The sequence below is a fragment of the Lissotriton vulgaris genome, unplaced genomic scaffold, assembly GCF_964263255.1.
Source record: "Lissotriton vulgaris unplaced genomic scaffold, aLisVul1.2 SCAFFOLD_800, whole genome shotgun sequence".
Taxonomy (NCBI): domain Eukaryota; kingdom Metazoa; phylum Chordata; class Amphibia; order Caudata; family Salamandridae; genus Lissotriton; species Lissotriton vulgaris.
In genome coordinates, this window is record NW_028241815.1 from 167,231 (window position 1) to 180,208 (window position 12,978).

General features: G+C 45.7%; 1 protein-coding gene across 1 annotated transcript in view; it reads left to right on the forward strand.

Annotated features, from left to right (window-relative positions):
• LOC147669879 (uncharacterized) overlaps positions 1 to 12,978 on the forward strand; it is a 609,201-nt gene that overhangs the window by 89,141 nt on the left and 507,082 nt on the right. Inside the window, exon 2 of the mRNA XM_086948178.1 lies at positions 7,999 to 8,094. Within this exon, the coding sequence (XP_086804304.1) occupies positions 7,999 to 8,094 (96 nt within the window). The remainder of the gene's footprint in view (positions 1 to 7,998; positions 8,095 to 12,978) is intronic.

Below are 12,978 nucleotides of genomic sequence, written 5' to 3' on the forward strand. Positions count from 1 at the left end.
ACATGCCCTGCCTGGAGTCCCCCCCGCCAGTCTTGCTTATTCTTTGTGACTAACTCGCCCACCCTGAAGGCACCGTAGAATGCTAAGCAGAAAGCCGCCTAAAAAAGGACTGCCTCACTTGGTGATGAACAGACCTGTGGGAGGACCCCCACAATCTTCCACAGTGTTTCTAACCCCACAGGCCTCCGGAAATCCGCCTGGCTCCCTTGTAAACGTTGCCACCCTTTCAAGACCTGGCGGATCGCAAAATGCTTGGTGGGGTCGCCCTTCCCATATAATTTGGCAAAACAAGAGATTGCTGTCACGTGTCTCCTTGCTGCCGCCACTGTGCGACCCTGTCCCAACATGAAGGCGAGGTACCCCTCTACGGACTCATGATCCAGCCATTTGTCAACCCACTTATCCCCTAGAAAAAGACAAAAAGAACCAAACGCACCTTCGTAAGCACTCCTTGTTCTAGGTGCTAAGCTTGCAGCCACAAGGTGCGATACTCTGGGGCACCAAGGTGCCAAAGTCGTTCTGGGAAAGGGGTCGGTGGACCACTGCCTCTGGGACATGTGCCCTGAATGCCTTTTATGTTTTTATGCTGGGCAACTGGACACGTTCACCACTGGCTACACTGTGTCAACGTAAGGTTGAGACACACTTGTAGTAATCATTTCACCATTAATTTATGACTCTAAGGAAGCAACCAACATTCCTCACCATATATGATTTGCTGGAAACTTTTATTGCTTGTTGTAATTTTGTATATAATGAGAGTGCAAACCTAATTTAAATTGAGACAGTCCTCAGCCCTTGTGCCTGTTACAGTTTTTCCAGCCGAACCATTTAATTAAACAAAGTATTCCTGTTTTGCCAAATGCATCTTGTATTCTGTTTTTTAAGGAAATTTAAACTCATGCAACATGAGTTAAATATATTAAATTGATAAAACACAATTGAAAATATATTGTCTATGTTGCTCTGCATATAACATCAGTGACTGCTTTGAAAGTTAATTCACTAATCTACTTTATAAAATAAATGACATCCTAAATCAGACAGACCAATAAGGCTGCCACTTTAAGACACAGTAGAAACAGAACGTCCTGTAGACTGCACTTTTTCTTCTACCCTTCACCCCTCTGCCTCACTTTTTCTCTTGCCCGCTATGCTCCTTATGTTGCCTATTTTCCTATGCTTCTTCTAATTTTGCTCTCTTTCTCTACCTTACATCGCTCTGTCTTTCATTAAGTCTCTTTGTCTATGTCTACCTCTCAGTGCCTTTAGAGCTTTCTAATTCACATCTTTTTCTACAATACTTCTTTACTTCACCCCTTGGAGTACTGTCCTCCTCTGCTTCTGTCTGCATTTGCTTCACCCTATGTCTCTCTCTCTCTCTCTAGCTCCTTAACACACTCTAAAGCCTTACCTATTTTTCTTCCTCTCTTTCTCTACCCACAGCTTTCTCTTTCTTTCTCCCATATCTTTCCTTCAGGCTACCTCAACATTTTCTATATATTTTACGTCTCTCCTTACATTACATATCTTCCTACATCATCTCCGTCTCCACCCCTTTTCCATCTACTTCACATCTTTTGTTCTATATTTCTTTTTAAACCTCTGCCCATTCTAATATCATGTCCCATTCCATTACTCCTATTCAACAGGGTAAAATCCCCAGAGCAGAGCCTTGATTTTCACTGTTTCAGAAAGAACCCAGTAGCGAAGGGTGAGATATTACAAATAGTTTGTAACTAAAGCTACAGGTTCCTACAATGGGAGAAACACGTTGGTTAGTTACGTGTTTCCACAAAAAATGTTGTTTTAGCAAGAAGAAAATTTGTATCCAAACAAAAAAAATTCTTTATCAGTGCTTGTTCCAGCTTTCTGTTGATACTTTTCGGTTGGCAAACACCAGACAGCTTGAACGTTTGGCTGTTTTTGTGTGTGCCTATTTGTGAAGGTTTAACATATAATTCATAACGCTTTCTGAATGTTTTACATATAATTCACTATTGTTAGACCTGTCACCATTGGCGTGGGTCTCCCTTCCATTTTTTGCTGTTGCCTTTTATGTTTTTGTTGGCTTTAGATGCTGATGGGCACTGTGCCACTGCTGTTCAGTCAAGTCAAGTCAAAAATTTGTATAGCGCACTACTCACCCAGAGGGTCTCAAGGTGCTTGAGGGGGGGGGGTGTTCGTTACTTATCAAATAGCCAAGTTTTGAGTTGTTTTCTGAAGGAGAGGTGGTTCTGTGTAAGGAGGAGGTGGGTGGGGAGAGAGTTCCAGGTTTTGGCCGCTAAGTAGGAGAAGGATCTTCCTCCCATGGTGGCTCTTCGGATGCGTGGAATCGCGGCGAGGGCTTGATTGGACGATCGTAGTTGGCGGGTGGGGGTGTAAAAGGTCAGGCACGTGTTGAGGTATTTGGGTCCCAGGTCGTGGAGGGCTTTGTGTGCATGGGTGAGGAGACGGAACGTAATTCTCTTGTTGACTGGGAGCCAGTGAAGGTCTCAGGTGACCGGATATGTGATTGTGGCGGGGTATGTCTAGGATGAGTCGGGCGGAGGCGTTCTGAATGCGTTGAAGTTTATTCTGTAATTTGGCTGTAGTTCCGGCGTAGAGGGTGTTTCCGTAGTCCAGTCGGCTTGTGACAAGTGCTTGGGTGACCGTCTTTCTTGTTTCGGTGGGGATCCAGCGGAAGATCTTTCTGAGCATACGTAAGATGTTAAAGCATGATGATGAGACGGCGTTGACTTGTCTGGTCATCGAGAGGGAGGAGTCTAGAATGAATCCCAGGCTGCGAGCATGGTCCGTTGGTTTGGGTGCGCTGCCCAGGGCCGGTGGCCACCATGAGTCGTCCTATGCGGAGGGGGATGATCCTAGGATGAGGACTTCCGTCTTGTCAGAATTCAGTTTTAAGCGGCTGTTCTTCATCCATTTGGCAACGTCTTTCATCCCTTCGTGTAGGTTAGTTTTAGCGGTGTTTGGGTCTTTGGTGAGGGAGAGGATCAGCTGGGTGTCGTCGGCGTAGGAGATGATGTTGAGGTTGTGCTGGCGTGCGATGGATGCGAGGAGGCTTATGTAGACGTTGAAGAGGGTGGGGCTGAGCGATGATCCTTGTGGTACGCCGCAGATGACTTCGGTGGCCTCTGACCTGAAAGGGGGGAGGCGGACTCTCTGGGTTCTTCCAGCGAGAAACGAGATGATCCAGTCCAGTGCTTTTCCTTGTATCCCGACATTTCTGAGGCGTTGTACAAGGGTGCTATGACAGACCGTGTCAAACGCTGCGGAGAGGTCCAGGAGGATGAGGGCAGCTGTTTCCCCGTTGTTGAGAAGTGTTCGGATGTCGTCTGTGGCTGCAATGAGGGCGGTCTCGGTGCTGTGTTTGGCTCGGAAGCCGGACTGTGAGGAGTCGAGGGAGCCGTTAGATTCGAGGACGGCTGCGAGCTGATTGTTGACGGTCTTCTCTATGACCTTGGCAGGGAAAGGGAGGAGCGAGATGGGGCGGTAGTTCTTGAGTTCAGCCGGGTCTGCTGTGGGTTTCTTCAGTAGAGCACTGAGTTTGGCATGTTTCCAGCTTTCTGGGAAGATAGCGGTGTTGAGGGAGCAGTTGATGATACCCCGGAGATGGGGTGCGATGATTGAGTCGGCCTTGTTAAAGATGTGGTGGGGGCATGGGTCGGTTGGTGATCCGGAGTGAATGGAGTTCATCAAGCGGATGGTGTCTTCGGTGCTGATTGGGTCCCAGGCGCCAAGGGTGGTGGTGGGGGGCTTCAGTTCGGTGGTGGTGAGCGGGGTGGACTGGTCGCCAAAGCTGTTATGTATGTCAGCGATTTTGCTGTGGAAGAATGAGGCTAGAGAGTTGCAGAGGTCTTGAGAGGGAGTGATGTCGTTAGAGCCGGCGCTGAGATTGGTTAGCTCTTTGACGATGCTGAAGAGTTCCTTGCTGTTGTGGGCGTTGTTGTCGAGTCGATCCTTGAATGCTAATTTCTTGGTGGATCGGATCAGCTGGTGGTGTTTGCGGGTGGCGTCCTTGAGGGTGGCCATGTTGTCTGTGGTTGGGTTTTTCGCCAGGCTTTCTCGAGGGTGCGGCAGTTCTTTTTGGAGTTCTTGAGGTCATCATTGAATCAGGAGGCTTTTTTGCTACCTGGTTTGTTGTGATGGTTTTTCAAGGGTGCTAATTCGTCGGCGCAGTGGGTGATCCATTGTGCGAGATTGATGGCTGCTTGGTTTGGGTCCGATGGTTTGGCGGGAAGGTTTTGGTTTAGCGATGTGGTGAGCTGGTCGGTGGTAATTTTGTTCCAGTTTCTGCGTGGGACTTGTTGTGGGTGGTGGTGGGTTGTGGTCTTTCTGAAGTTGAAGTGGATGCAGCTGTGGTCCGTCCAGTGGAGTCCTGTGGCGTGAATGAAGGAGATGTGTTTGCTGGAGGAGAAGATTGGGTTGAGCGTGTGTCCGACGTGGTGGGTGGGGGTGTTTACCAGTTGTATGAATCCGAGATTGCCGAGGTTGTCCAGCAGGGTGGTGGTGTTGCTGTCGTTATTCTTTTCCAGGTGGATGTTGAGGTCCCCTAGGAGAATGTAGTCCTCATAGGGGAGGGCGTGTGGGCTGATAAAGTCAGTGATCTCTTCGATGAATTGTTTGCGGGGTCCTGGTGGTCTGTAGATGAGGGTGCCTCTTAGTGTGGTCTTGGGGTCGGTGTGTATCTGGAAGTGGAGATGTTCGGCGGCGGTAAAGGTGTCGTCGGAGCTGGTTGTGAGGCGGATGGTGTTCTTGTGGACGATGGCGATGCCTCCTCCTGTTCGGTTGATGCGGTCCTTTCGGATGATCTTGTAGCCGTCCGGGATGGCTATGGCGATGTCGGGCGCTGATGCGGTATTCATCCAGGTTTCTGTAAGAAAGGCGACGTCCGGCGTTGTGGTGTCCAGTAGGTTCTATAGTTCAATGGTGTGTCTGTGGACCAAGCAGTTGTTGAGCAGGATGCATTTCAGGCGGTTATTGTCGGAGCTGTGTTTGACGTTAGAGGGCGTAGTGTAGGTCTTGATGCAGCAGAACTTGCAGGATTGACAGGTGAAGGGTCCATGGGTGCGTCTTGGGGCGGCTTGGTGGCCAGTGCCAGTGCCACAGTGCAAGTGCTCCCTATGGTAAATTGATGTATGGATTAGTTACTCCCTGAATGGCTTGATTGGTTTACTTGTCAGACCCTAGCACAGTGCACTGCATGTGCCCAGGGCTTGTAAATCCAATGCTGCTGGTGGGCTTGCAGCACTGATTGTGCCACCCACCGGAGCAGCTTGTAAAGTGTGCCTCAGGCCTGCCATTGCAGAGCCTGTGTGCTGTCTGGTACTGCCCTGTTGACTGGGCAAATGCACCCACTTGCCAGTCCCTAAACCTTCCCTTTTATACATATTAGTCACCTATGGTAGGCCCAATGACAGGCTTCATTATAGGTAAAATGTAGGACGTGCCCTGATGTGTGTAGCATGTCCTAATATTGAATTACAGCAATTTTCGTTTTTTATTATTGCAAGGCTACATTTTCCCCAGAGGTCAGAATGGGCAGTTTGATTATAACATCTTATAATCCTAACTGACTCAGGGAAGTAGGTAGAAATTCGAGTTTAGTATACCTGAACTCAGAATAATAAAAAACATCTTTTAGTGAAGTTGGTTTTAACATTCTGTGTTTGAAAATATCACTTTTAGAAAGTAGATACTTTTTTGCCTAACTATCCACACCTGCCTCTGCTAGGTTGTGTATTCCTTGTCTGGAGTTTGAGTGGCAGGGGCTGGGGGATTCCAGGAGACAGGGTGAGTCAGCACAGAGCTGAATAGAGAGATCTGCATGCAGATGGGAGAGAGGAGTTGCAACTAGGACCTGAATAGGGCTGTGCCTTCCCTCCACAATGCTGGCTCCACCTCCTGTGGTGTGTCTGATGTCCCTGGCCTACAATGTGAAAGGAAAGAAGGAGTCCTGTAAACAAAGTGCTCCAGGACTGACCAGAACTGGTTTGGACTAGGCAAAGGCCTCTCTGCCTTCAGAGAACAAAGGGAATAGGAGTATAAATATTGGGACCCAGACCCAAGAACTTTAGATCACTTTTGGGAAAAAAAGAATGTTTGCTGAGGAGAGGAACCAGAGCAACTGAGGAGGAGACTATCCCTAAGCTGAGTGCTGTTTTGGGATTGGCCTGCAGTGGTTGCCTGACTGTCAAAGAAAGGAGAAAGGACTTTGTGCTACTTTCAAATCAACTTGTAAAGGATCTCCAAGGACTTGAGATAGAGCTTTCCTCCTGCTAGAACCTCAGGGACAACAAACGTCACCAACCAGCTCCCCTGCCTTCCCTTGCTGGGAATTGAAGTGCCTGCTGGTAAGCTGGGCCTCCTGAGAGACTGTGTGTCGCTGGGAGCTGGAAGCTCGACTCAAGATGAAGAAGCTTGTCACAGCCGCTGTCGTCGCCGTTGCAGCAGATGCTGTTGCATCACCGGAGAAGCGTGCCGCCGCTGTCGCCATTGCATCACCTGAAGTGCCTCGCATCACCGGGGAAGAGTGTTGCCGTTGCTGCAGACGCCGTCGCATCATGGGAGAAGCGTGTCACAGGGCCTGCCATGGCTCAGAAGAATCATTGAGTCGCCGCACAGCCGTCCGGCATGCACGCATGGTCTTGCATCAAGAGGAAGACGCCATTTTTGTTTCATTGCACCGGATCTTCATCGCATCACAGCGCTGCTGGTCGCATCACCACATAGGCGCAGTAAGAAACCAACGCATCACCTCCTCATGCGAAGAAGAACCAATGCATCCCCTACGCATCAGTAGGGACCCGACGCAACAACGTTCTTGCGTGTAAGGAACCAATGCATCACCTTCCCTGCAACACTTTCGTTGTATAGCGTTACGCATCCAAAGGTACATTGAACTCAAAGTGTTGCATTTTACATCTAAAGAGAACTAAGCTATTTCTACCATTTTAAAGTACAGTATTTTGGGTTTTTGTCATTTGTGGTCTTGTGTTAAGTCTATATAAAAATACTTATTTTTATATAGACTTAACACAAGACCACAAACAACAAAAATCCTATTGTTTAGCATTGCGAAGAAGTGTAATACATTCAAAGTTCTTCCAAACAGAGGGCTCTAAAGTGCATGTTGCCCAGGGCCCCACTAATCTTTAAGATATCACTGCCTTCCTGTCATAAACGCTGAGGGGGTGAGGGCTGTTGCTGGTTCGCTTGTGCTTGCTGTCTGTCTGTGAGAGGCTGGTGTCTGCTCTCCCTGGTTATGACTGCCTCTTGCCTGACACAGACCCTGTTTGGAGCTGGTGCCTGCTTATTCTCACAGACCCTGTGAGGACACGCAGCCTGTCTGTCACAGTCTCTGTAAGGACTGTAGCCTGCCTATCACAGACTCTTTTAAAGACCGATGCCTGTACCAAGGCTGCCTGTGCCCCTCTATAACATTTAGCAGTAGTTGAGACTGCCCTATAGAGGAAAACTGTGATGCCTTTTAAATGATATTGGGATGAAAAAGGTTTTGAGGTGCTGCAGAAACTCAAAAAAGGATCCATAATAGGGCTAATGAGTTTAAGGAGAGGCATCGTGTGGCATATTCAGAAATCAATATGACTGTTCTCGTATTTTAATGCAGTTTTGAGTGCCCTGGAAGCCACAATCTGTATATGTGTGGCTGGTACACATTACATGGATACATGTGGCCTGGTATTTACAATCAGTAAATGTGTGACAGGAACTTAAAATATGTACTTATGTGGCCTAGTACACATGATCTCAAAACATGTGACTCGGTACATACAATCTGTACATGTGTTCCAGATACTTATAATTCAGATGTGTGCTGATATTTGTAATCTGTGACTGGCATAATTTTAAATGTGAACATGTCTGGCTGGTACTTACTCTGCATATGTATGAACAATGATGTAGTGGGTATTTTATCTGTAAACAGCTTCACTTTGCAGATCAACAGTTGTCAAATCTATCCTTTCCTCTCTGCAGGTGAAGCTCCAGGACTGGCTGTGTTCTCTGAGGAAAGAGATGGGATACATTCTGGAGTCTAAACTCAAGGAGGAGGAACCACATAACACCATGAGGGTGAGTGGCAGCCCTGAGTTCTTTGTATGTGTACACCTTTCATTTTGTGTGTTCAGGTCTCTGCATATGCTGGCCTAAGTTAGAGATTCAGAGAAGACGATGGTTCACCCTCCTAACTGGATTTTGCCTCCACCAGGAAGACATATTGGCTGTAGAGTAACTGCCCTGGAGGTCCAGTGACAAATGAATTACTCTTCCAGCCTTTAGGTAGAAATCCCAAGCTTCCATTGTGTATTTCAGAGGATGTATGTACGTGTCTTAGCCAACTGGCGCTGGTGTGTGCATGTGTGTGTCAGTATTTGTGCATTTATGTGCATTTGTCTTTGTGTATGCATAGTTCCAGTCATCTGTGGGACTGCATTTGTCTGTCTGCCCGTTTCCAATCACCTCCCTTTCAGCATGAACAGGCATGTGTGTTTGTGTGCACCTATATATTTGTAGGTGTATGATCCGGGGTGGAAGAATTTGTGAGTATCTGCATGCATGCATTCCTCTGTGTGAGTGCGTTTGTCTGTGAGTGTGTACATGCATATGTGCAGTTGTGTATGAAAATGTCCATTCATGTTTCTATGTGCCTTTTTACTGTTGCGCAACCGTTGAAATCTGAACCCCGAAAAGCCAACCATCGCAAACTTTGATCCCAGAAGTCAGCTACAATGTCGAGGTGCATTAAGTATCAAAATGGGAATAGCCCTAGAATATACTAGAACCAAGGTTAGAGCTTGTTCACCATTTAGGGTCAAGTTTATGACCTGAAGCCTTGTGATGGTACAGGTCATTGTTAGTTTTTCTGTGGGACGTGGAGTTCAGCTCATTGGGAAAAAGATGTTTGTATCACAACCAAGCTAGTCATGAAAAATCAAAGTTATTGGTGGGTCTTGTGGAACTATTGTACAGCGCAGATCCATTTGAACTGATTATTTCCTGTTCTTGATTGGTCTTGAAGAACTACTGGACCAGTTTGTCGTATGGTTTATACTTTCTCAGTAAAACTGTGCATTTGTTGGACAACATAAATGTCAACACTGCGCAAGACTGACTCCACACACACCATTAGGATCTGCTGGTCTTTGTCCAGGCTAGCTCACTGTGCATGACCTGTACTCCTAACCCAACAAGGTATCAGGTGGAATGCGCAACCTCAGAACATGACTCCCCAAGGAAATCGTGGAAATAGATCTGCAACATTTTCTTTTGGTAACTCATGCATGTTCAAATGGAGACACAAGAAATACTCAGAATGACATTTAAATATTTATTGAAGCAAAATGATTCTTGTGTAAAATGCATGCACTGCAATGATGAACAGAAGGAAACAAAATAGTGTAATCTGCGTTACGAGAATAGTAACGAATATAAACAGTTGAAACATGTGCTTTTGCATTGAATATATGCTAGCATGTAAATACAATTATATTGTGAGCTCCTAACTAGCCCTCCCTATCCTAGTAGACTTAGGGTGGGTGAATTTGCCAGATCCCTGTTGGGTGATCCAACATTGCCTATGGGTAAGTTTCATCAGGAAGCCCGTCTTGGTGGAGAGCTGGGCACCATCCCTCACAGGAGGCAACAGGAAACAGCTGGGCTGGCATTCATGCATGGAGTGACCTCGACAGTGCCAGTGAAATGCTCCTCTAACAAAACAAAGGAGGGCTGCTGTTTATATAATAAACTTCACCCATGTTACCATGCCAAAGCCCCAGTCACGCAACAAATTATGACATTTTTCACATTGAACTTAGCAATCATACAGAATGTTCGTGGCTCTTGATAAAATGCCTAAGAAGAAATATAAATACAAGCCAAGCTAGTTCAGAGAATATTTTCGAGGTTCAAATACACTTTATTTGGAAAATATTGTATCCATAAAAGCACAAAACCCAACAGCAAACAGATAAAAACGTGCTGGTTAAAAAGTTGTAATGAATCATTAAAACCATAACAGCATGCAATGTACAATAATATTATGATTCATTCATAAAAGACATAAAACCTAGGGATTGGACATCGTTTGTCATGCTCAAGCAACAATTCTCAAAAAAGTGCCAGTGCGAAAAACCAACTCTTCATCGTCTAGGGTAAGTAATTTTAAATAGGCATGTTCCAGACTGATTGGTGTATGTTTGTTAAAATAGGGAGTTAAGAACCACTTTATATATTTTAAATAACATTTGCAGAAGAACAGAAAGTGCTGGATAGATTGTCCGCTCTGACCATCACATGGGCATGGAATATGATATGATCGAGGACATGGTTGTAACCAAGAGGGAAACATAATACAAATATGATGGTACCAGCCCTTAAGCGAAACAGAAGCCTCCTCTCCTAATGGCTCATTGGAATTCTGATATAATTAGCCAACTGGGGTGCACAATCCGCAATGGCCATGTAGCTATGGACAAGAGGTGTATGTATTCCTTCTCATATCTTTATGTTCTATATAATTAGTAGAGCTCACTCCTAAGCTCACTTCTATTTGCAGCCATCGCTGTACTAGGGTCTGTGTAAAAGCTTTCTTTATTGACACTGGTGCACCCCTGACAGCCTTGGTATGTCTTTACCTTTTGCACATGCCATGCAGTCACTAATGATCTCTCTTGTCAGGGATGCTGCCGGGTTTTTTCCAGACTGCTAACCAGAAGAGGGCAGGACACCCTCTAATAAAGTCCTCAATAAAATGTGAATTTAGTTCATTATAGCGAATATATTGAGGTGTAGAGATTGGGATGCCTAGTAATTTCCTACTAAATCTATTTTCTTCCTGTTGGATGCCGGTACTGTTGGCAAAGCCCGATATCTCAGCGTCGTATGTGGATGTCAGCACACATTGAGACGTAATTTTTTTTTATATAGCTAAATTAGCACCTGTTCACTTTGGGCATGGAAGGCTAAGAATCCAGTTGTTTGCCTTTGAGAACTTGCTCCTGGCGTAAGCCATATGCTCACTCCAAGAGCCGTTCGCAGCAAAGACCACCCCAAGATAAGGAAAAGAACTAGTACTCATCAGCTTCTGATTATTCCCAATTTTAGTAGTAAGTTGACGCTTCCTTGGGCCGCACGACATTAAAAACTACTTTTTTAAATTATTGCGTAAACCAGGCTATTGATATGACTGACAAAACCCTGTACTAACCTGCGTGGGGAGTTTGGGGTGCGGCCCATAAGGACCACATCGTCCGCATAGAGGAGTACCGGGAGGGGTCTCCCATTGATTTTTGAAACATCTTGATTTAAGGATTTTAAAGATTTGTTCAATCCATTGATGTCGATGATAAAAAGGAGGGGGGCCAGAAGCCAACCCTGTCTCAACCCCCTACATACTTCAATGGCTTCAAAAACCTTATCCCCGCACCCAATTCTAACCCGCGCTTTAGGATCTTTGTGCAGGTGTGCCAGAAAATACACCAGGGGTTTTTCCAATCCATAAGTCAGCAGGATAGACCAAAGCTTTGACCTATTAATAAAGAAAATATTATCCTATACAGGCACGCTTGTAAATGTGTTTTAAATGTCAATGCTCAGGAAAGATGTCAAGTTTACAACGTGAACATGTAAAATGGTGGTGTTCTCGCCCGAGCCTAATGCTCCTTGGGCATAAGGTGACTAAAAAGCTTCTTAAAGCTATGCTTGAAAATATAAGTTTAAAGTATTAAAACCTTAAACCTAAAAAGCATTGAGCTCTTTAATATTTAGCATAGTGAAAGCCAAATCCTTTCAAATGGAAAAAGATAGAATAAAAGACAAAGTTCTAAAAAAAAGCAAATTTGCGTGTCAAAACATGGACAAAATAAAAAGCACCACAGCTCAAATATACCAGAATGTTGACGTGTTTTGAGGAGTAGACAAAATATTGCTGTTCCCAGCTACTGTAGACGATTGTCCCTTTGGCACCCCTCTCACCAGCTTCAGGGAGAATATCTGTTTAAATCCACCTTCCTCATCAGTTGCTGATGGTAGGATGGCCAGGAGTGCAGAGCATGAGCCAGGGTCCAAATCACGAGGAGCTGAAGGTAGGTTGACCAGGAGCACAGAGGATGAGCCAGGGTCAAAATCGCGAGGAGCTGAAGGTAGGTTGGCCAGGAGTGCAGAGGAGGAGCCAGGGTCCAAATCACCAGGAGCTGATGCATCCTAGGAAGGCTCATAATATGCATTTAGAAGCAGTGGCAATTGTGCAGTACAGGTGAGTCTTGAGGGACCCACCAGCATTTCTATATCTGTTGAAAGTCCTGTTGCACACCCAAGGATGTGTCCACTCGAAAGTGCACAGCTGACAACGGAATACGGGCTGCGCGCAGTTGCCATTCAGTTCTTGAAGCAAGGGTGTGCCAAAGGCCTCATCATTCTCTCACAACACAATAGCACATTTGGTAGTGACGTCCCCATTTGTCCGAGTAACAGAACATCCATTGCGTAGCAGATAGATTAAAATCAGAGTCCCGACAATGAGGAACAGGACAAGTGGTAAGCCTCCAAAAATGCTTCCAATGAAAAGATGGAATAACTCAGATCACCGTCTGGAAGGTACTAACCAAACTGGAACCAAATTTTTTTTTAAAGCGCATTATCCCTGCAGTATTCGAATTCAAAAAAATGTGTTGCACAAGTTCCCCAAAAAGGCGTGGGAAGCTGTTGGGGAGTAGCATCTGTTTCTCAGAAGAAGACTTTGCATCTTGAAGATCAAACATCTTCCTTGCAGACTCCTTACAACAACAAGAGGCTTTGCGGAAATTGCTTCTAGATGGCGCTGGAATGGCCTGGCTCGCTACCCAGAGTCGCATTTGTTAGTGGGGGGATTAAAACTAGTAACACTCTGCACTAACACAGTGCATTGCACACATATTGCATATGTAACTGACAAGCATATCGGGGAGTCAGGCATATCAG